General features: G+C 30.1%; 1 protein-coding gene across 1 annotated transcript in view; it reads right to left on the bottom strand.

Moving 5' to 3' along the window:
• Positions 1-23,714, bottom strand: part of MS3_00006702 (uncharacterized protein) — an 85,277-nt gene that overhangs the window by 57,067 nt on the left and 4,496 nt on the right. The window contains exons 2-4 of the mRNA XM_035730497.2: positions 12,562-13,141; positions 11,155-11,299; positions 660-713 (exon numbers count right to left, since the gene is read on the bottom strand). Of these exons, the coding sequence (XP_035588001.2) occupies positions 660-713; positions 11,155-11,299; positions 12,562-13,082 (720 nt within the window). The 5' untranslated portion in view covers positions 13,083-13,141. The remainder of the gene's footprint in view (positions 1-659; positions 714-11,154; positions 11,300-12,561; positions 13,142-23,714) is intronic.

Raw genomic sequence — 23,714 nt, 5'->3', positions numbered from 1 at the left:
TCAAAGTTTCAGTTTGTGACGCACATTGTTAAGTATTTTACTTCCGTTTTATTATTATTATTGTCACTTTCTTTAACAGACGAGTTACATATGATCACAAACCACCAAATAGATAAAATATTATAACTTCATTAACTATTATGAACTAACTGGATCATAATTATTAAAAAGTTGTCTTGTAGTCAAACAAACTTGTTTCTATGTTCAAATTTTAAATTTGTTAAAAAATCAGTGTATTTAATTAGCTAAAACTTGGAAATACTTTATTACTATGGAATTTCGAATAAGGACAGTGGTTATTTACTATCATAATTATATACTGAATGTTACATTTTCATTTCATTACACATATTGTCCACACAAAAACCCAAAACATACACTTACGTATCAGTAGATAATCAATAAAAAACAATCTTATCTAACTCATTACCAACTAAAAAAGTAAATAGTAGTTATATTGTACATTAAAATTGAGAAAATAACATAACTTTTTTTTGTTTAGAAAAACAAGTATACAAATAAACTCGTACAGAAAACAAGAAACAACTAAAGATGTAAAGAATAATCATTAGAGAAAAAATAACCTAAAAAAAGATGAAAAAAAACGATAACAAATAAACAAACAACTAAAATATTTTTTTTCGGAAATAAACACTTACTAATAAATTTAATTCTTGTTCAGAAGTAAACATTGATCGATTTGAAGAAGCCATCTGTTCAGAATAACGAATATGATTAGGCAAAAGAAGGTTAAATCCAGGAGAGTTTGATGATTGGTGCAGTGGATGAAATGTGTAAAATGTAAAAAAAAAAGAAAAGAACATAAATATTAATTTTTTTAAGGATGCAATTCAAAAATCATTAGAATCAAACTGAATAAAATTGCTAGAAATAATTTTCATAGTAAAATTCGAATTAATTTGAGTTTTCAACCTTATCCGTTCTCATTTTCTCTTTCTTCCTCCTAAAGTGAAGTAGAGTCTTCATGTACTTACCAATGCGCTTTCAAACAGTATGCATCGTTTTTTAACATGTGCTTTGTAAATTCCATTATGAGCATGCACCCAAATCATGACTGAAATTAGAATACTTAAACCTGTACTTGGTAAATGAGTTATATTTCTTCTTCAAATATGTTCAGAATTTCGATATGACAGAAAGGTTTCAAGTGTCAACAAAACACAAGTTAAAAAGGTTCATTTTTAGTTTGTTTGAACATCCCAAGGTTGACAGGATTCGATATAAAATAGATTTCTTATCACAAATTGACACTATGTAAATCATCATTAAATCTCTGTTAACAGGTCAGTAAATATAAGAGAATTCAAATAGAATTATTGCCTGAATTGTTAAATATGATTGTAACTACCCCATTTTTGTGCTCTGTCAATTTTTGTTCACAAAAATGTTGAGAAGATTGAGTTGAAGAGAATACAAGGGAAAATAGGAAGGAATCGAGAATCGGAAGAGTCATGAAGGATGTAAAGGAAAGTTGATGGACGATTCGCAAATGAAGCACTCAATGTATGGTTCTTATATTTTACCAAAGAACTGTAATTTTGCATCCGATAATAAATTGTTTACTCTCACTACGTCTTCGTTCACTTCAATATTAGCTACTTTTAGATCTTATTATGCAGAATTTAACTTAAATCAAACAAAATTCAATATTAATCTGATGTTTTAATTGAACGTTATAATTCTTGTTTAGTAATTATTGAATTCGTTATTTATTTGAACTGAAATTCGGCTTTATAACAAATCACTTTATTAGTAAAGGGTTATGGTAATTGTTGAATTTTGGTTGAGATCACGAATGGATAAATGTTAGACTACAAACCCGCAATCTGACAATAGTCATCATCTGCTCACTAGCAATTGGCCTGGAGTTCTAGTGAGAAGCCGTGATTAGTGGAATCCAATCTGTGTCGGGTGTGAGGCAGTCACTCACTGAAGACACTGAAGATTGGTTGTACAATATAGTGAATTAATTTAAGTTAGACATTGACACCATCGGACACAGGCTTAGTAGTTCAGAGGTTAAGTGTTCGCGCACGAGATCAAAGGTCTCGGGCTCGAGTTTCGCGCGTGAGATTGTGGTTGCACACTGCTGAGTAGTCCCATACTAGAACGAAATAACCATCCAATGCTTCTAGGTTTTCGGTTTTCAATGATGGTCTAATGTTAATCTTTCTTGACTATAATCGTGAAAAATAAATTCTTTTATTTCTTTTAAATTTACCTACAGTTTAATTATTTTTCCTTACTACATAAGAGAATTTAGATATAAGAACAAGAAAGTTATTGACTTTATTTTTTTCAACTTTCAATTAATAATTAAAGTTAAATTTTGGTTTAATATTTTCTAGAAAAAAAAAGAGAAAATTTGTTAAGAATAAAAATAAATGAAAGAAATGAATAAACCAATAACAACAATATCTATGATAAATCTTTTCAAATGAATAAGAAAAATAAAGCGGATTTCATATTTGTTTGTGTCATAATGATCTGATACGAGTAAATCAGATGTGGGAAGATTAAAATCGAGAATCTGAAAGTGGTTATACACGTGAATATGCATTTTACGCATGTATGTTTGTATGTATGTGTATGGGTATGCATGAGTGTGTATGATGTATGCATAGGGGAACTCAAAATATATGTGTAAAATCATAACAGCAAATATAACCCAAGAAAATAAACACAAAAACTGAACAAACAAGAATATGAATTATACTTTAAGGCTATTTGAAAAGAGAGATTAGAATTGTCATTAAATAAAACTATAACGAAACTGGGGTAAAAAAAAACACAACTCCAGATCTATCTCTCTAATATATATACATTGTTTGTAAACCTACTCCTTTGCTAAATTCAATAGCCAATGAAAGTATTCACATATATGAAATTGTAAATTTGATGTCATTCTGAATGATAATGAAATAACAAAATCTTAGTTAAGAAAAACAAAAATAGATTAATTCTTTATTTTCAAAAAAGTAAATAAATTCAGAAACAATGAAATCTAGTTTATGTTTGAAACTACAAAATGAAAAGTAGGATTTGCTTATCATTTCAATATTCTTTTCAAAAACTTTCATTGATAAAATAGACGATCTCATCGACATAATCAATGGTAGTTGGTGTTGTTTTTTGCTCAAGTTATCCTCTAATTTATCTTTGTTTATAATGCTTGTGAATTAAAGCAATATTGAGGCAATACGTACAGTATGCACATATACCAACAAGAGACTGATCAGTTAAAGTCCTAAACATCCATGAGAAGATTCAAGTTAACATTACTATCAAATATAAGAAAATATATCATAGATAATAATTAGAATCGTATCCAGGGTTATTTTCATTAATTTATTCTTTACCGACTAATCAATGTGTCTTTTACGCTAAACTTATTGAATAGATTCTATTTTATATCCATAGATTGATAGTTTTTATTTGTAAACTCATTCCTCAATAAAAGGGGAAGAATAAAGTAACTATAACCTATGATCTGTTTTTTTCCAAGATAACTGTAAAAAAAAAGAAACTAGCGTATCAACAGCATCAATCGTGGTAAGAATGAGAGAAAATGAGGCTTAGTTGATTATGAAATAACAAGTTAAAGATAAATTTTAAAATTTTGCCCATAAAAAGTGTAAACAGTTTAGTCCAACTAAGGTATGTAAAAGATAACATTTTTAAATTAAAGTACGTTTTCTTCCTCTCCCTCCTCCATCTTTCATTTTTTTGTTTACAATAAATTTATTTTCGCAAAAACAGACGCGATTGATTTATCTCGTTTATTTCACTTTTTCTATCTTTTATCACTAGGACTGAAGTTTGTCCCTATTGATAAGTGATTTTATCAATTGTCTAGAAAGAACCTTATTCATTACACTTTTACATCAAGTAAAAAAAACATTATTGACTACAAAAGGTTGAAAATTCCATTGCTAACCACAATTCATTTATACTACATTTAAAACAGAACAATCTGCACAGGATAAATGTACGCTAACAGAGACTAACCGGAATTCAGTCCTGAATATCAATATTGGAACAATTTAAACCCTTAGTAGTAAACAAGTTAATGCCTATCTGGTTTCAGCAACTCAATGGATAACGCAATGGTTATCTGAAAAATAAAGTACTTGGTTCAAGTCCCAGTGCAAGTATACAGATATCCGGCTGACGATACCCAAATAAGGCAAAACTCGAACTCAAGATTTCAATAATAACCACGACTCGTCTATTCTAATATTAAATCCTATTTTCTTTTAGAAAACATTTTTGTGAAAGTAGTTAGTTGAAACTTATTGATTATTTTGATGTAAAATGAAAACCATGAAATGTGCATCTGTTACATTTATTAAGTTTAAAATATCTATTGTTGGGATTCACTTCAATGGTAAAAGTCTAAATATGTTTTTTTTTACAACACTCATAATTGCTTCTGTGTATATATTGAGGTCATATAGGAGAACAAATCAATATGTGAAGAATAAGGTTTCTTTATTTTTTGAAATTATTTTAAATTTTACCATAAGAATATTAATATATTTTATAAAATGAAATATCTTTACATTCGGAAGCGACTTATACTAACACAATAAACACCAAAGATAGGAAATTCTACATATTTTTGGATATAAGAAATGGGTCATTATTTTTTAATCATTTCCTTATATACAGTTTATAAGAGTAGCTGATTTTTATGATCTGATTCTAAGATGTAATGTGACTTATCAAAGATTATCTGTTTCAAAAAAACTCTAGAACAAATAAAAACATTGTACTACTCTCCTAGATAAATTTTAACATTAAAATATCAGATCGAGGATTTTAGTTTTAATAAGATTAGTGTTATTAACTTTTGTTAAACACATATTAGAATGAATATGAGAATGGTAGCTAAAGATCAAGGTCATATGAGGTTATAAAAAGTAGCATAGACATATTATTTAAGCAACAGATTGTGAATAAGTAAGTTTTCTTCCTAAGTTCAACAGAAAAGGAAATTTATATTGAAAAATTATCACAGAAGTTGCAAATAAATAATCAAAAAATTGTATATAGTGCTTAACAGATTATGTTGACCATGATACAGCATTGAATATTGAATATTGAAATATCTTTTGAAGTACAAGAGTGTCAATATAAGTACTATTCTATGACTTATTTTATCCAACTAGTTAACATTTGAACTAATAAAACACAATTCTAATGTGTACTTTAATAGAATAGTAATATTAGTCGACTAGTGAATTATATTTAATCTATCAGAGTTAAAGAGATTGTCTAATAAAATTCTTTATTTTTACTGGATCTGTAAATATGTGTTATTGATCTATACCATTATGAATTATCACTTCACCGACTAGAGACCCCTAATCTATCGATGTTAGTTTGAATAAACCGTTAGAATAATATACAATGGTAAATTAGGTTCAACTAATAATAATTATTAAATTAATAGTTAATTTTTTTCTCCCTTACAACCAGTCCATATAACTAGGTAACTAATCAACTCAGTTAATATAGACCAACTATTGTAGTTTATATCAGAAGTTATTTTATTTGCCGGTTAAATGTATGTACTCACAGGTTTATACATTTTCTTTATCAACTGATTATAAGTTGATTCTTTAATCTAAACATAAACTTAATAAAAATCTTTATTTGATTATAAGAAATTTTTGAGAGAAAAAAAGGTGGTAACAACCAATGGAAAGTAATTTTATCAGAATAAAGTAAAATATATTTATTTTTCAATATTTCACATACAAAACAAAACACTCATATACATGCATTTATTTATTCATTATTTCAGTCTTTATCATATGATCTATAGAAAGGAATTAAGATCGAATTACGAAATTAATCAATACTGTATTAAAGAGTTTAGACAACAAGAAGAAAATAAAGAAGGATAAATAAGGAGATAGAGACAGTCAGTTGCATTGAAATAAAGATAAGAAGGTAGTAGTAGTAGTAGTGAACACGATAAATAAGATAGATTGTTAAAAAAAATAGGTGAGTAGTCATTAGGGTTAAAAACGAACTTACTTCCATTGTTATTGTTTACTCTACTCAATATCATTTTAGAAGGTTGAGTAGGGTGAGTAGTATTAGATATATTGATAATAATAGTATTGTTTAATGAAGATGAATGAATTTTAAAAAAACTTTTGATAGTCGTATAATTTAATTCAAATGGATGGATGACCTCATTGTTTTGTGTATGTTTCGTTTTTTCCTTTCTAATACTCTTGAGGATTTTAAGACTTTTTAGCTAAAATTATAGTAGGATACCTTTAAAGGCAATCATTATTATAGTGAAAGTGACCACGCTTTAATGATTTATGTGTTATCGATGTTATATTTTGTTGATCAGCCTAAAATAATCCAGTATGATTACTTATTTATAGTTCTTGACTCTAGAACATCTTGTATGAATGATTCATGATGAAAATGATTAAATGTAGTAAATTTATTTACCAATACAATAGATTAAGATGGTGTCTTTGCTAATTGACTGTTGAAACGTGGAAGAATCGGATAACTGTTTTATGGTGATTCGGAATTATTGAACTGGGATAAAACAATTTTCACAAACTTTATAGTTTTCTTCTGATTTCAAGTCGTGATTAAGGGTGTCACCAAATAATCTAAGTTCTTCCTAAAACTACTTTGATTAATTATCTATTTTTTTTGTTAAGTTCAGTTGAGTTAAAGTTGGGAGATAAGCTTTATTGTTATAGATTTTATGATAAAATTTGCTAAATTCCCTTTGGAGTTTTTCATATGCAAACTTGTTGAGGATAGAATCGGAAACAAATTTATATTAGTTACTCACTAAAGCCAACTGAATTCCATGAATCAAATCTGCAATTTGATCACTAAATTTATTTGATTAATGCTGCTGTACACTGTTCTTAATATTAGAATTCCTTGAACGTAATTAATAGGAACCATCAGAATTATTAATTACAGCTGAGGCTTGTCTATAATCCAATAGAAACCAATGATCTTAGTTAATATTTAAAATTACATCAGTAATCTCAATAGTTCAGCAACTTATTACTTCAGCACGCAAATTCCCAATAACATCTAGTGATTTAGTCAAATACATTAAATAGTCGTTTGCGGGTAATTTATGTCGTATTTTCAGGTTCATAACTAGTCCAAAGAGTTCAGTAACATTATATCTATTTATGACACTTAATGAGATAGATATTAGTCAGCATTTGTCTCCCCAAGGTTGCAGGGAACACTTATTGATGAACCCCCACGAATAAATCCTAAATTATTTATCAAACAAAATCACTTTGTGCACTGTTAAATGTGACGATCTTGTTTTCGATCGTGATCGGCAACAAGAATGCATAAAACTGATCATTTTCAAATTAGAATGAAAAATGTATCTATTGCTTCATGACTTCCAATCATTCTCCAAAAAAAAATGTTATCTATTCTAAAGAGTTTTTATAGTCAATTTGATTCATTTTATCCACTTACAAGTAATAAAGTATCATACTTTGAGGAAAAGAAAGCCTAGATAAATTACAACACATTTATCCTCTGTACATAATCTCGATTATCTGTCAGCAAATGACGTTTGTCTTGAAATGAAATAATATTATTTTTCTTTGAAAAATAATATTATAGTTACTAGGGGGATATTGTATGATCATCAAAGAATTTCACCATTTATACAGAACAACTTATTGATGACCTACTGTGCTAACACGTAGTAATTAAAACTTATTGTCAACTTCTTTTAAGAATGATATTGTTCTTTGAAAAATAGAATGAATGAATTGCTTAATTAATATTTTGAATAAAGATTAATATTATCCATAAATTTTATTATTTAAACTTTATATATAATAAAAGATATCAGAAAATGTATTACATATCGTCGTCAATGATGTTATGTATCTTTTTATTTTATGATAAAAAAAATGAGACTTAAATTAACATAGAACTGTCAAAATGAGTTAATTTCTTAATTCATGATGTTCAACGTCCAATATTGTATAACTTTGTTTTTATCTTCTTAATTTGACTAATCAAATGAGCGCATAATATTTTCATTTTTAAATTAACATGAATAATTGAACGAAATTTAAGAAAAGTTAAACAATGACAGAAAATTCATCTTCTTATTGTTGTTGTTGTTTTTCCCTTATGACAGAAAATTCACTGAACATAAAACAGATTGTTTTCTACTTATTCCAACATCATGTTTTATGTTTACTGTTTTCCAGAAGAAAAGTGGAAATATATTAGTAACAACTGATAGAACATAATGGTAACATGAATTTATAAATTACTATATATCTTTCTAATATGTAATATTTTATGAATGATGAATTTGCTCTGAAATGAAGGTCTAGAATATCGCTAGTGATTTTGTTTTAAATGTTGTATCTCGCGAGATAGGATCGTGGATGTGCATCGCTGAGAAGTTCTACAATAGGTTGAAACGGCCGTACAGTGCTTCCAGGTTTTGCATGATGGTCTCGCTTCAATTGACTCATGATCCCAACCATTGAAATTATTCTGAAATCCACAAAAACGCCTTCTGATATTAATCAACATATGCTCACTAGTGACGGGCTTCAAGAGGTATTTCCTGGAGCTCTAGTGAGAAGCAGTGACCAATGGAGTTCAACCGGATCTGCTATGAGATAGTAACTCACTGAAGAGAATGGTGGATATGTCGCTCAATTTCGTGGGTTGGTTGAAGTTAGACGTTAATTCCACTGGATGCTGGCTCAGGGGTCTAGTGGTTGTGTTTGCACGCGAGACCGACAGGTTCTGTGTTCGAACCTTGCGATGCGGGATCGTAGGGACGCATTGCTGAGGAGTTCAACAATAAGACGAAACAATCGTCCATTGCTTTCAGGTTTTCCATGGTAGTCTCGCTTTAATTGACTCATGATCTCAACTGTTGAAATTACCATAATATCCGCAAAAATCCCTTCTGATATTAAATATTATAAACTTCAAAAGTTCGTCTATTTTATTAGCTAAAGTGTTAATTTTGAATCTTTGATTTAAAATATATGATAACAGACAGAAATGAGTTATTTTATATGACTGAATACCAGTAATATTTTAGAAAAGTATTTATTAATTAAGATAAATATAATGTGAATGAATGACAGCTATGTCTTCCTTAAAAAAATAATATTTCGACTGTTCCTTAGTTGATGGCTTTAACATTTATTTCAATTCAAATATTTCAGTTAAATTAGATAATTCTTAGTGAGATTAGAAGTTAAATGACAGTAGGTGAATTTACGATTTGTACGGATGTGTTGATCTGGTGTCAGAGTTTTTCTCAAACAACAGAAGTGATCATCTGAAATTTACTTTACCTTAAGCAATTTGGGTATTCTCTAGTCATTAGTAAGAAAAATTACATAAATGGATACAATCAATATGCTGAATTGATGAAAAAAATATTTATAGCTCAAGTGGATTCATTTGCTGGTTCCATGTTCTTTAAGTTGAGTAATTACCACTACTTCAAATGATGTCCAAAATAAAAATGAGTGCTCTGTTATCAAAATATTTAGCCCCTAAAAATGTAAAACTGCCAAATAGTCACTTGTATTGATTTTTACTAATTCTTTCTTTTCTTTATTTGATTGCATTTTAGTCTTGTATTAAACAATTCTGTTCGAGTTTTTATGCTTATTTTTTTGGCTGAATAGATCCTTGAGATAATATTTGGAAACGAACTTCAATCCAAATTAATCTCTACCAACCTGCTAATCGAACACTAATCGTGTGCTCACTTGTGACTGACTTCAAGATAATTTCTCATGGTTTTAACAGAATGTGATGAATGGAAACGTTCAGTTAAAACAAGAATGAGGTAAGTAGTCGTAAATGTCATTAAATAACATTTTACTGTATCATGAATTTAGTGAACTTAAAATTTCAAAACAATGGATACTCGTTTAATGGTTTGTAGGTAACATGGTCACTTAGGGACTTGAGTGTCTTAGGTTAGTTACTTGGTGGATTCGTGTATGCATATTTATGAGGAGTTTCATAAGAGAAAACACAAATGTTCAACATTCTTTAGTTCTTAACAGTTTCCCAATTTATATTAATCTGTAGGAAAACCACCTTTGATCAGAAAACATTTTCACATATCTTTGAATCTAACAGCAAAATACTTACATTATTATTTCATTTTATATTTATTGAGATATGAACTCATGATTTATAAAAGTATATACTGTCTATATGATCTGATGTGTATTCATGTATTGTGCTTATCAGCAATCTTTTATTGACTTCTTCCATCTTCATATATAAATAACTTACATCAACCTAATTGTTAATTTTAATTAGTTTAAGAACAACCATAAATACAAAACAAATTGATTATCACAACCAGAACAGTAGGAAGACATCAATGAAGTTGATAAGTAAAGTTCATCAAAAAATTACTAGTCATTGATAACCTGAATATTTCTAATTAATGAAATGTAACCTCATTGCATCGAGTGGTTAGAAGTAGTTAGCAGAAAACCCTGTTCGACCTAGGTTTCTTGGTACTTGCCATTCGTGAACATGGAGTACTTGTGACTTTAAAGTGACTCATACCCTATGTGGGATCCAAACCCGCATTACTTAGCTCCAGAGTTCGAGGCGTTACTAATTAACAATTTGGGCTGCTACTGACTTTTTGTTAAACTGAGATATTGGTCGATAGAATTTAATCAGTACTAAAGGACTGGGTAAACATGATATTAGCCACTACCCAGTGATTAATCGATTGTAATGCTCATGTTTTCTACGTCAATTAAGATTCTATAAATTGTATTTCTAGTTCTGAAACATAAGAAGTGAAAGACTACCAATATTTAACTCTATGTTAAGTGTGTACTGTTATAACTCGGTTTTTAAAACGTTATTATGGTACTGATATGATGACTGAAGTGTAAATAAGAACCGAAGTGTAAAAAACTTCTTATGAAGATTCTTTGATTTGATAGCTGCCTTATCAAAGTTATGTTTAAATAATATGAGGATGATAAGAAAATGATTAATTCATGATATTTTGTCCCGTTTTCATTAGCTATAAGAATCATTAAAAAACATATATATAAGGTAATAATTTCAACTTACTTCTTTCGTGAACATACTTATATCTTCTTGAAATGAATCAGATGAACAAACATCAACTGAACTATTGGAATTCTCATCTCTTGGTATACATGTGGCTAATTCACATTTTTCAAATATTAAAGCAAGTAAAGGGAATAATGGATGACTGTAAAACAAATAAAATGAATGGATTATTAATTTAGAATTCAATTGAAATACATTATAAAATTTAGTATTAGAAAGAAAGACATCTGTACTAATTTAATGAGATAACAATAATCTAGCTGTACAATCGTATATATGTATATGAAACTATTTTTGTTAAAGTACTATTTCCTTAAGGAAATGTGCGATTATACAGCTTGATAATAAATTCGTTGTAAAGAGATCTCCTAGCTGAACTTTGTGTTTTTAATGTTGAAATGGGAATTATCTGTCAATAACAATAATCCTCAAATTTTATCGTAAACACATTTATATTGCTTTTTTTAAATAATCCATTGGATTCATAACATAGTTTTCAAGTTGTGTGTTATGTTCATTCATTCGTTTAAATTTGTCTTTTAGTCTGTAAATCAAGAGTTTGTACTTGAAAATTCAGAAAATTTACCTACATGAATCTATTCATTAGTGTATGGTATGATTCTTTTATGTTAACGTTTAAAATAAATATTTCCTTATGATTTATAACATAAGAATCCATGAGACAATACAATAATTACTGTGACATGAAATTTTGACAGAAATGAATATAAATATTATTAGAGATTTATGAAGATTGTTTGAAATGAAGTTTGTACAGTATTACATATGAACTGAGGTTGATAATACGAAATTTTGGATCGTCACTTAGTAGTCTGAAAGCATAATGCTTTTAGTGAAATAATAAAAGCCATAAGTTCACATTTAACCAAGCTTGGTTACACAAAAATGTAGAATCTTAAAGTAGGATAAACCACTTATTTAATATTTTCTGTGTAGTTTTTGTTTTGTTTTAATAACTTGTCAACTAAGTTTTAGATGAGAAATCAACTTAAATGTTTATAAATAGCTCCTCACCCCCTAAGAAAAAAACTACGAACATGTCTAACGTCTATTTACAATCATATTGTTACAATAGTAAACTGATTTACCGTTAATATTAAATTTTAGGTTTGTTTTCAAATGTGTATTTTTCATCAGTTGAACTTCACTATTGATTAACTAAATTAAATAACTGGTAAAATTAACTAAAGTGATCGTGATACCTATTATTTTGAGAGTATCAGACAAGTGAATTATATGGAACGCAATGTACATCCTGTAGCCATTAAGTACAAATGATTAACCTTAATTCCTTTTACAATTTTCGTTTAATTATCACATTATGATTAGGGAATTGTTTTTAGGCAATATGTAGGGATATATATAGGTAACAGTAAAACTAACCTTTTAATCTTTTCAATATTCTGTTTCATATCTAATCCATTTTCATCTGTATCATTATTATAAGGACAATTACTGCCACCATCACTGATATTAACATTAGTAGAATTGACACGAGAATTAAGAAATCGTGAATAATGTTCCAGTGAATTCGATACTTGAGGCATACCATTTATTATCACTGTTGTTGGTGGTGTCACTGTTCCAGGTGCTGCAGTTGTACTTAATGTAACTGATGAACCTATTAACGAATTTCTTAGTGAAAAATATTCTTGATATTCATAAGGATTTTGTCTTTGTGTTTGTTGTTGTTGTAAAGGTTGCAAGATGTTATTATTAATTTTGTTCATATTAGAAATTCCCTGTGTAGAATTGGAATTTAATGACATAGCCAATTTATGAACATCAATTGATGAGTTGGATGATTCGTTTGGTGATAATAATAAATTTGGTAATAACTGACCAGCTGTTGGTGGACTAAACAATCCTAACAGTGTTTCGCCACCATAAATTTCACTGTTCATAATTTTCTAGTCGAAACTAATGAAAATGTTTTCGTTATAATTTCAGAAATTGTATTGTCCTAATGAATTAATTTTGTTGGAAAAGAAAGTAAAGGTAGATAAGAGTTTTGTTTTACATAATGTTAAGGTAAAAAAAAAAAGCAAATTACATATTTATCTCTTTGATACATCATATAGGATATATATTCATAAATACAACCAAAATAACTAGGATTCTAGACCGAGAACCAGTCACATTATTGATCAGATAATTAGATTTTGGAAAATGGCAATGTCATGAATGATGTTTTCTCTTTATAGCACTCAAAAAAAGTTGTAAAAAATAACTTAAAACTACTTTTACAGAGAACTTAACAAATTATGTCGTCTTTATACAAGGAGAGTGGTGTATGATATTAAAACGAAGCAGATAAGTTAATCAAAATTTTCAAATTACACATAACATTCAAGTTGGGAGAAGACAAATTCAGAACTTCTTAAGTCATCATATATAGATCAGACAGTCCCCAAATACTCTGGTTGAACTTTACATTTACTCACTTACTTACACCTGTTACCTCTCATAGAGAAGCATAGGTCATCCACCAGCATTCCTAGACAATCTTTTCAAGATCCTTTCAGTTCCTATTCAACTTTTGGATGTTTGCTCCCAGTTCTCGACTCACTGTGTTCTTCGGCCTTCCACTTTTCCGTTTTCCTTCAGGATTCCAAGTTAGTGCTTGCTTCGTGATTCAGTTTGATTATTTCGGTAATGGATGTCCTAACCACTTTCATCATCTTTTCCTGATTCCTTCTCCAGATGGAAGCTGATTTGCATATATAACTTAGACTAGTATCTGTGCTGTGGTGAGATTGACAGAGGATGACCAACACTAAGAAACAGTACTTAAAACAATTTAATCTAAATATCTGAGTTCTTCACAAGGTCTTCGGTAAAATCCTTAATTTTAACGTTTGATAGCAGGGAACTCGACTGAAACTATCAGTCTCTTCAGGATTCCAGCGACGTCTTACTTGGGGAGTCCCAATTGACATGATATCCATCAAATGATTACTGCCTAACAGAAAACTGCCGATTTGAGGTTCGAAATCATCAACTTAAGTTCGTTGGTGAGAAATAATACTAGATCAAATTAATCCTTCCAGTGCAATGCTGTTTTTATAAGATTTTTGACCGTTTTAAAGCGCCTCACTAACGTATTTTTCACTTTGAAATAAAAGGTACATAAGTTTAAAACTTTACTACAAAATATTTTAGGTTAGACTGTTTACTAATTAACTCTTAGTATTCCTATATCCTATGTGTAAGACAGTATAAACATTCTGTTACTGTTTTTCGTTGATTAAAATTCTTCAGTGCTTTAAAAAATTAATAGATTCGCGCATATTTACGAATCAAAGTTGCATGTGAATTACCCAAATGGGAACAAATAAACAAAGTTTTTGATACACCAAATCGTGTATTGATCATTTAAGCCATAGAAAGAAGGAAAATAAATTATAAAAGGCTTTCTTGAATTGAACATCAATTCTTTCAAAGAAAATAAATGTATATCCAAACACACATACATACACTTAGACAAAAGATGATTAGGCAAGTGTAAATTTGCATACATATGGATTTACATAAATAGAAGTTATTACTCATGTAACCAATCCTTATCTGATTAGGGGAATCAAGCATTATCACACATACATTCATCATTATTTCTACTTTGTGACATCAATCTTGATAGTCATAATTCTAATCAAGAGGAAGTGAGGTCAAAAGATCATTAGAAGCCTGTAAGTTCTGTGTTTTGTAATATATATCTGTATGTGCACAAATAACATAAGTTGCATGAAATACGAATTTAAGAAAAGCCAAGTAACCATGTTATTTATTTATAAATGTCATGATGTGTGCTTAAAGAAGTGTATGTGTGTGTATATGTGCGGATTATATATATTCTAGCAAAATATTTGATTAAAAAAATCAAATTCATTTTTTAAGCTGAGATAGCAGCAAAATATATTCATCGAAACTTGACATTATTAAGCCTCAAGTGACAAAGATTTCATTTATTATGTTCGAAATTAAATGAATATGTATACATTCATAAGTAGATAAGAACTAAGTTGATAACACAATCAATAAACTGACATAAAGATGTTTTTAAATGCTCACTCTGACAAACTAACATTTGAAGTTTACAGTATTTAACTGCATTACACTGCGAGGCCCTGAAATCCAGGGTTTGAAGTTGTTCCTTCATATTACTAGGGAGTTCCGATCAAGCGTGGAACAGCTGTCTGATGTTCTAAAGTTTTTCAATGGTATTGATAAGAGGTAAAAATAATGATCAGTTATCTAGCTTACCTAAATAACTTGTTGAAGAATTACTACCAAAGGAAGATATTTAAAGTATATTTTTCTGCTTTAGTTAAACCATATTTATTTAGAAAGATGCATTAATGAATGAGTTATTCTCATATTTTTCCACATATAAGTGGTCTTTCATTTACTAATCATGGTTTCTATTTGGTATTACTTATTTAGAAACATTGGATTTATTCCTTTTAGAAAAACATCAGAAGGAAATAACACAATAAAATACTAAATGGTACACTTATAGAATCAATCATTTTTAAGATAAGTCAGTATACACTGTAATTTTGAATAACTTAGTCAAATAGCACCATTATAACTTAGTTGATAGAGATCTACTAACAATTAAATTTAGTAAATGATCAATTAATGTTTAAATAATTCAGTTCTACAGGGGACAACCCAAATATCTCAACAACTATGTCTTTGATTGAGGTCATGAACCGATTGATGTTAGACCATCACAATTGAAAACCTGGGAGCACTGGAAGGCCGTTTCTTCCCCTTGTGGGGCTCCTCAGCAGTGCGCATCCACGATCCCGCGAGCGGGACTCGAACCCAGGGCCTTCGGTCTCGCGCGCGAACGCTTAACCAACTGGACCACTGAGCCGGCATCCAATGGTGATAGTTTCTAGTTGCTGAGGAGTCCCACAATAGGACGAAACGGCCGTCCAGTGCTTCCACGTTTTCAATTGTGATGGTCTAACATCAATCGGTTCATGGTCTCAACCAAAAACTTAATAATCTCCACAACCCCTATACTAGTAACTATGTCTTTGACTGTGATAGTGGGTGAAACAAGGATCATATGTTTTCCCTCCAAGTTGAAAGTTATTCATTGATGATTAGTGTAAACTAAAGCAAAACATTAGTTTGAGGCTTCTTGGCATCCACCAATATAACATTACTGACTAACAATCATAGTAGTACATCCAGTGTATAAGTGAAAGAATTTTATTTAAAAATATATTTTACTGTGAAGCTATTATTAGTTACTAGTTGGTGAAAGATCTACAAATATAAAATTTATTCTACTCAAGATTTATTAAACAAGAATGTATCAGAAATTGTCATTCTTATTAACAATGAATTTTGGTATGTCTTATTTTATAAACTTGAAGTCTTGAAAAATAGATTACTAATACATGATATGATATTAACTATTTGATCTTAGTTAAGAAATTTCAATATATGAATTAGATATTCTTTTATGGATAGCTAACATCCAATATACCGGGGCACTATGGATATACTATTAAACTGTCTATCTGTATGAATATATATATTGCTTAAAAGCGAAATAAACAAATACAAATGAAACTATATCTAGTCTCATTACGTGTTAATTGGATAATAGCTTATTTTAAAAATACAAATACAAAGCGGAAACTTAGTGGAAACAATAAACATTTATTGTATGTTAGGTTCCTATGATCTTAATTGGAAAACTACTAAAAACCAGGATATACAGGATAGTTAAATAAGTTAAACCATGTTTTGATATAGGTTATTTATGAAGATGCATTTTAATATTCCCGACGACACCGTTTTTTTTAATTATTTCTTAACTTAATATTTTCAAAGAAAGGAAATGAATAAAGTATTTAAGTTGCTCAGCATAGACATTGAATAGTTGGTGGATTAATGTATATATCATTTAGATAAATACAGTTTGACCAATTAAATCAATTTCTTATATCGAATACCTAGAATCATGCTTTTCCCAGTTGCGATTGAAGTAATGTTATGACTTTAATGATTGAAAATCATATTATGATGCAAAACTCTGATATACTACCACTACTACTACTAATACCAATAGCACTACTACCACTCATAATAATAATATAAAGAATGATAGATTTTATTAACTGTTTAATCAGGAACTAATAATATCTGATGAAATAGTTGTTTAGTGCTTCCAATTCCAAAAAGCATTTCAAATGTGATCAATATGTGACATAAATCACCTACATATCAAACTAATTTCCACAAAAGCAGTTTGTCTAAACTAAAATCTTCAGCTCTCTAACGACTTACTTTGAAATAGATTCTTAAAGATTTAATTGAAGATCATGACCGATGAAATTTAAACAAGTCGTGAGTAGAAAAGCCATCATTAATGGAAATGGATGAAGATACCTTGATAACTCGAACTGACTAAAGTCAGAAATATAAATTATTAGGTGTAAATTTAGTGTTTGTAAATGTTAAGCACTCTCTGATAAACCTGAAGGTCCTGGGAAGTCCAGTACAAGGATGGGGCAGCTGTCCTTTAATCTCCGAGATTGATCAGTAACGAACTTTGCCTCTAAAAACCACTTCATCTATATCTATCTATATATTAAACAACATTTAATAGTGAATAGTTATCCTGTTCCAATGTAAGATTAATCCGTAGTACACATCTAGGAAATATTATCAGATAAATGCCAACTTGAAAAATTCTATTCATAAAATTCCGATTGTTTATCTCTCGATTAACTGAATTTCTAAGTAAAATAAAAGTTTTCAACTGAATAGTATTTCTTATTCAAAAGTTTCAAAATATTTGTTTCTTCTAACTGTTTCAATGTTACTGTTCTGATAACATCCGTTTTCTGATAAAAAAAGGGTTCCGGACTATTAAATTTCTAATATATTACTGAGAAAAAGCACTTAGTACACAAAATTTAATTTACGGTGAACAATACGTTTACCATAGTACACAAGCTTATACCATCATAAACAGTAATTACAAATACATATACTTTATATTGGTTAAAGGATTCGTCTAACATACATTTGAAATCTCAACTCGACAAGTGTCTTAACTGCGTAACAGGTATACATATGGTAATTTGACTCTTGTCAACCATTTTCACCACTAAATCCAAACGATTTTGAAAAAAGCTATTGAGTCATGAAATCTTGAACAACCGTTCCTATCGTAAGTTATACTGAATCTCTAAAGAACCATTCCAACCTAATAGAAATTATAGTCAGCATATATGCATTATTGATTAGTTTCAAGTTAGTTTCAAATGGATAAATGTGACTTCCATAATTAACTGGATCAGAAGTTAATCAACTAATAACACTAGATAAAAATTAAGTTAAATTATTAATTTTAGTATAGGGATTTGTGATTATAGCATATTCACAGTTGAAATCACAAGTCGATCTAAGCTAGACCACCATCGAAATCCCGGAATCATTAAACAGCTGTTTTGTTCTGGTAAAAATCCACGATCTCGCATGCGGGAATCGATGACCTAACTGAGATCGGTTCATGAATACAATGCAATCCAACAATCTCTAGTGGAGTCAACCCGTGATGTCTGTTAGTCATTTATCCACTGAAGACAATGAACAATGGTCGCGCAATCTCGTGTATCGATTAACGTTAGACATCAACACCATCATAAACAGTAATTACAAATACATATACTTTATATTGGTTAAAGGATTCGTCTAACATACATTTGAAATCTCAACTCGACAAGTGTCTTAACTGCGTAACAGGTATACATATGGTAATTTGACTCTTGTCAACCATTTTCACCACTAAATCCAAACGATTTTGAAAAAGCTATTGAGTCATGAAATCTTGAACAACCGTTCCTATCGTAAGTTATACTGAATCTCTAAAGAACCATTCCAACCTAATAGAAATTATAGTCAGCATATATGCATTATTGATTAGTTTCAAGTTAGTTTCAAATGGATAAATGTGACTTCCATAATTAACTGGATCAGAAGTTAATCAACTAATAACACTAGATAAAAATTAAGTTAAATTATTAATTTTAGTATAGGGATTTGTGATTATAGCATATTCACAGTTGAAATCACAAGTCGATCTAAGCTAGACCACCATCGAAATCCCGGAATCATTAAACAGCTGTTTTGTTCTGGTAAAAATCCACGATCTCGCATGCGGGAATCGATGACCTAACTGAGATCGGTTCATGAATACAATGCAATCCAACAATCTCTAGTGGAGTCAACCCGTGATGTCTGTTAGTCATTTATCCACTGAAGACAATGAACAATGGTCGCGCAATCTCGTGTATCGATTAACGTTAGACATCAACACCATCATAAACAGTAATTACAAATACATATACTTTATATTGGTTAAAGGATTCGTCTAACATACATTTGAAATCTCAACTCGACAAGTGTCTTAACTGCGTAACAGGTATACATATGGTAATTTGACTCTTGTCAACCATTTTCACCACTAAATCCAAACGATTTTGAAAAAAGCTATTGAGTCATGAAATCTTGAACAACCGTTCCTATCGTAAGTTATACTGAATCTCTAAAGAACCATTCCAACCTAATAGAAATTATAGTCAGCATATATGCATTATTGATTAGTTTCAAGTTAGTTTCAAATGGATAAATGTGACTTCCATAATTAACTGGATCAGAAGTTAATCAACTAATAACACTAGATAAAAATTAAGTTAAATTATTAATTTTAGTATAGGGATTTGTGATTATAGCATATTCACAGTTGAAATCACAAGTCGATCTAAGCTAGACCACCATCGAAATCCCGGAATCATTAAACAGCTGTTTTGTTCTGGTAAAAATCCACGATCTCGCATGCGGGAATCGATGACCTAACTGAGATCGGTTCATGAATACAATGCAATCCAACAATCTCTAGTGGAGTCAACCCGTGATGTCTGTTAGTCATTTATCCACTGAAGACAATGAACAATGGTCGCGCAATCTCGTGTATCGATTAACGTTAGACATCAACACCATTAGATACCGGTTGAATGGTTCAGAGGTTAAGTGTTCGTGAGCGAAACCGAGGGTATTTAGTCCAAATCTCTCTAGAACGGTCTTGGATGCTCATTACCGAAAAATCCCATAACAGGAAGAAACAGTCGATCAGTGTTTCTAGGTTTCCAATAATGGTTTAACTTAGACCGGTTCATAATTTAACTGAAATGAATAATTAGTTTATATGGTAAGGGGTTAGAAATAGCTGAAAAGAAACCCTGTTAGTGAAGCTTATTCGTAATTTTACGGAAACTAACTCTCATTGTAGGACTCAAACCCGCGTCACTCAACTATAGAGTTTAAGACATTACCACTGAATGATTTTGGCCGCGACTGATACAGCAAGAAATATCTGCAATCTTTTGAGAATGAATGTGCCCTGTGGTATATATATTTCATAGACCAATTGTCTCCAGTGACAGGAACTCTGATCATGTAGCAACTTTTCAACATATTCGCTTCAGGCAAAAAAATCATTGTTTAGACATTTATTCTTTCTCAGTTCATGTATTTTTGATCCTTCTCTGATCAATAATAGACAATCTAAATAACAACAATGAATCATAATCTTTTCTTTTCTTTTTTCAATATTGATCATTAACTGACTATATCAATAATTTTAGTCATGTTTGTGAAGCAACTATATAAGAATTCTTTTCATAATTAGTTATACGTATAATTATGCAACGTATTTATTTATTTATTAAGTCCTAAGTGTATTTGGGTGTATTAAATTTACTCATTTTTATAGTCTATAACATTTCAGTGAATAGAAATTCTAAGTGAAAATTTGTAACGAACTATAATGTCTATTGTAAATATTTTATTTTTATATAGAACAAAAAAAAGGTAATTGATCATCTGTACAGGTGTACAAGTTGAGTAGAGAATTAAATGAAATACAAAATTTTTTCAATTTTTTTCAATTGGAACTCAAAACAACTGTCAACCAACACCAAGGTCAATATTTTCTGCACAAATGTCAAGGCAGTTCTATTGTATGGGGCGGAAACTTGGAGAATTACGAAAGCCATCATCCAGAAGATACAAGTGTTTATGAACAGTTGTCTATGCAAAATACTTCGGATCTGTTGGCCAAACACTATCAGTAACAACCTATTGTGGGAGAGAACAAGCCAGATCTCAGCCGAGGAAGAAATCAGGAAGAAGCGCCGGAAGTGGATAAGACACACATTGAGGAAAGCACCCAACTGCGTCGCAAGATAAGCCCTCACTCGGAATCCTCAAGTCCAAAGGAGGTGAGAAAGACCAAAGAACACATTACGCTGAGAAATGGAGACAGATATGAGAAGAATGAACAATTGGATAGAACTAGAAAGGAAGGCCCAGGATAGAGTGGATTGAAGAATGCTGGTCGGCGGCCTATGCTCCATTAGGAGTGACAGGCGTAAGTAATATTCTAATTTAACTGAACAACATTAACAGATACTTTGCAAAATAATCCTATAGGAATTAACTACTAAGAAATATGTATAAATGAGTCCTGCTAAATTAGTCTATCAAAGATTTTGTTCATACTTTGTTAATGAACGCTTGCCATAGTTTTAAGTTAAATGAAACAATCATACAAGTGAAGAGATTTATTCAAATTAACTTGAAAATAGCCTACTATATAGATATAAAACTTTTTTTCTTTATTCTAGAAAGTTCTCAAAATTTTAAATCATTTTTTCTAAGTAATTATTTACACATGTTCTGGCTAAAGTTGGCTACTGGTTAACAGTGGATTACAAGATTAGCAGTTGACCCTATTTGAAATTCATCATCTTTGTGTACCTATATCCCTGTGTCGATCTTCACACTAAAATTCGAGCTCATTACTTTTCGCTTCAAATGTCAAGGTATCATTCACTAAGCTAGCTAGACCAAATTTTCTAAAAAAAAAAGTACTTGCGATTAATTGAAAATATCTAGTCAATTCACTCAGGGTACACATAGTTGAATAAAGACTGATCAATTATAGTTAATAACATTGACAATGGAAACATATAAATCTTTTCATACAATTACTTGGGCAGTTTGTCAAGTTATTTTTTTCGCTGCAGTTTGATACATTTTATAGATGGTTAAATATTTCACTGACTGGAATCATGAGTCAATTGAAACTAGATCACCATGGAAGACCTGGTAACAGTGGACGGCCGTTTCGTCTTAGCATGGGACTCCTCAGCAGTGGGCATCCACGATCCCGCCTCGTGGGATTCGGACCCGGGACCCATCGGTCTCGCGCCAGGCGCTTAACCAAGTAAACCACTGAGCCAGCATCCGACGGTTAAATATTTATCACTAAGTTGTAAAGTGAACGAATTGTTTTTAAAAAAAAGATTATTTGGCTATATTTTGCATGACAATTAATTAATTAGGCAATTCAGAATATACATTTCGGTTTATTTAAGATTTATCAGCTGGTTAACTTGTAAATACAGACAATATTAAGCTATACATTTACAATAATCATTCTCGTACAGAACCATAATCTAATTTAAATGTTAACTAATAACACTTGCTGTAACGCTTAAGTTGTGATAAATATTTTGACTAGAGCTCTTTATTACTCTTAGATTATAGTTAGCATGTATTATTAGGCTTTAAACATTATTCTATCTGTTATGCTACCTTAATGTTGTAACCTTATTAAAATAGAAACAAGACAAGGGGAGAAACTGACAGATAGATGTACAGTGGTTTCAGAAGTTATGTCATCTTACTGTTTAATGATATAATTTATCAAGATAAGTACAGACAATAATAGTAAACAAACTATACATTGACTCTGTATAAACCAATGTGAATTTCTTCAATGGTTCATATCTAAATCATAAATCTAAAAACATCTAGTTTGTGATAAAAATCTTTATGTTTCACTTAGAGAAAAAAAACGAAAGTCAATCTGACCAATCTTCGTACTGAAACAACGATACTGCAAACAAACGATTAACTATGATGAGCATAAATAGTTAATAATGTCTTTAAGAGAATACCGAAATAGAAAGGAAAATTACGTTTATCAGTCATTAGGTAGAAGCGGACCTCATGATGACTAGGCCTTGATGCCAATAGAATTCCATAGACCATGTTTGAAATTCAGTGATTAAGCTAACTGATTGGAAATCACTATACAATTTGTTTGATATTAAGTAGTCGGAAGCAGGCAATACGTGTCTGGATCTCTGAGAGAACAGTAATTTCATAAAGACCATGGAGACACTTTCTTAATGAGTGCCAACCAGAATAAAACTTACATCTTAAGATTTCTACTTATCTCTCCTTACAACAGTTCATCATTATACTAGATCTGTGTGGATGAGAGAATTGGATTTGAAAAACCTTTGTCATTGTATAGAAAATCGGTGTTACAATGTAATTGTAGAAAAATACTTACACCGTTTTTGACGTAATTAGGTTTTTTTAAAATAAACTATTAAAAATATCTTTATTTTCTATCATTTGTAGGATCACTG

Source organism: Schistosoma haematobium, chromosome 1 (assembly GCF_000699445.3).
Source record: "Schistosoma haematobium chromosome 1, whole genome shotgun sequence".
NCBI lineage: Eukaryota > Metazoa > Platyhelminthes > Trematoda > Strigeidida > Schistosomatidae > Schistosoma > Schistosoma haematobium.
The sequence above is the reverse complement of the archived record's forward strand: the minus strand, read 5'-3'. Positions and strand labels throughout refer to the sequence as shown.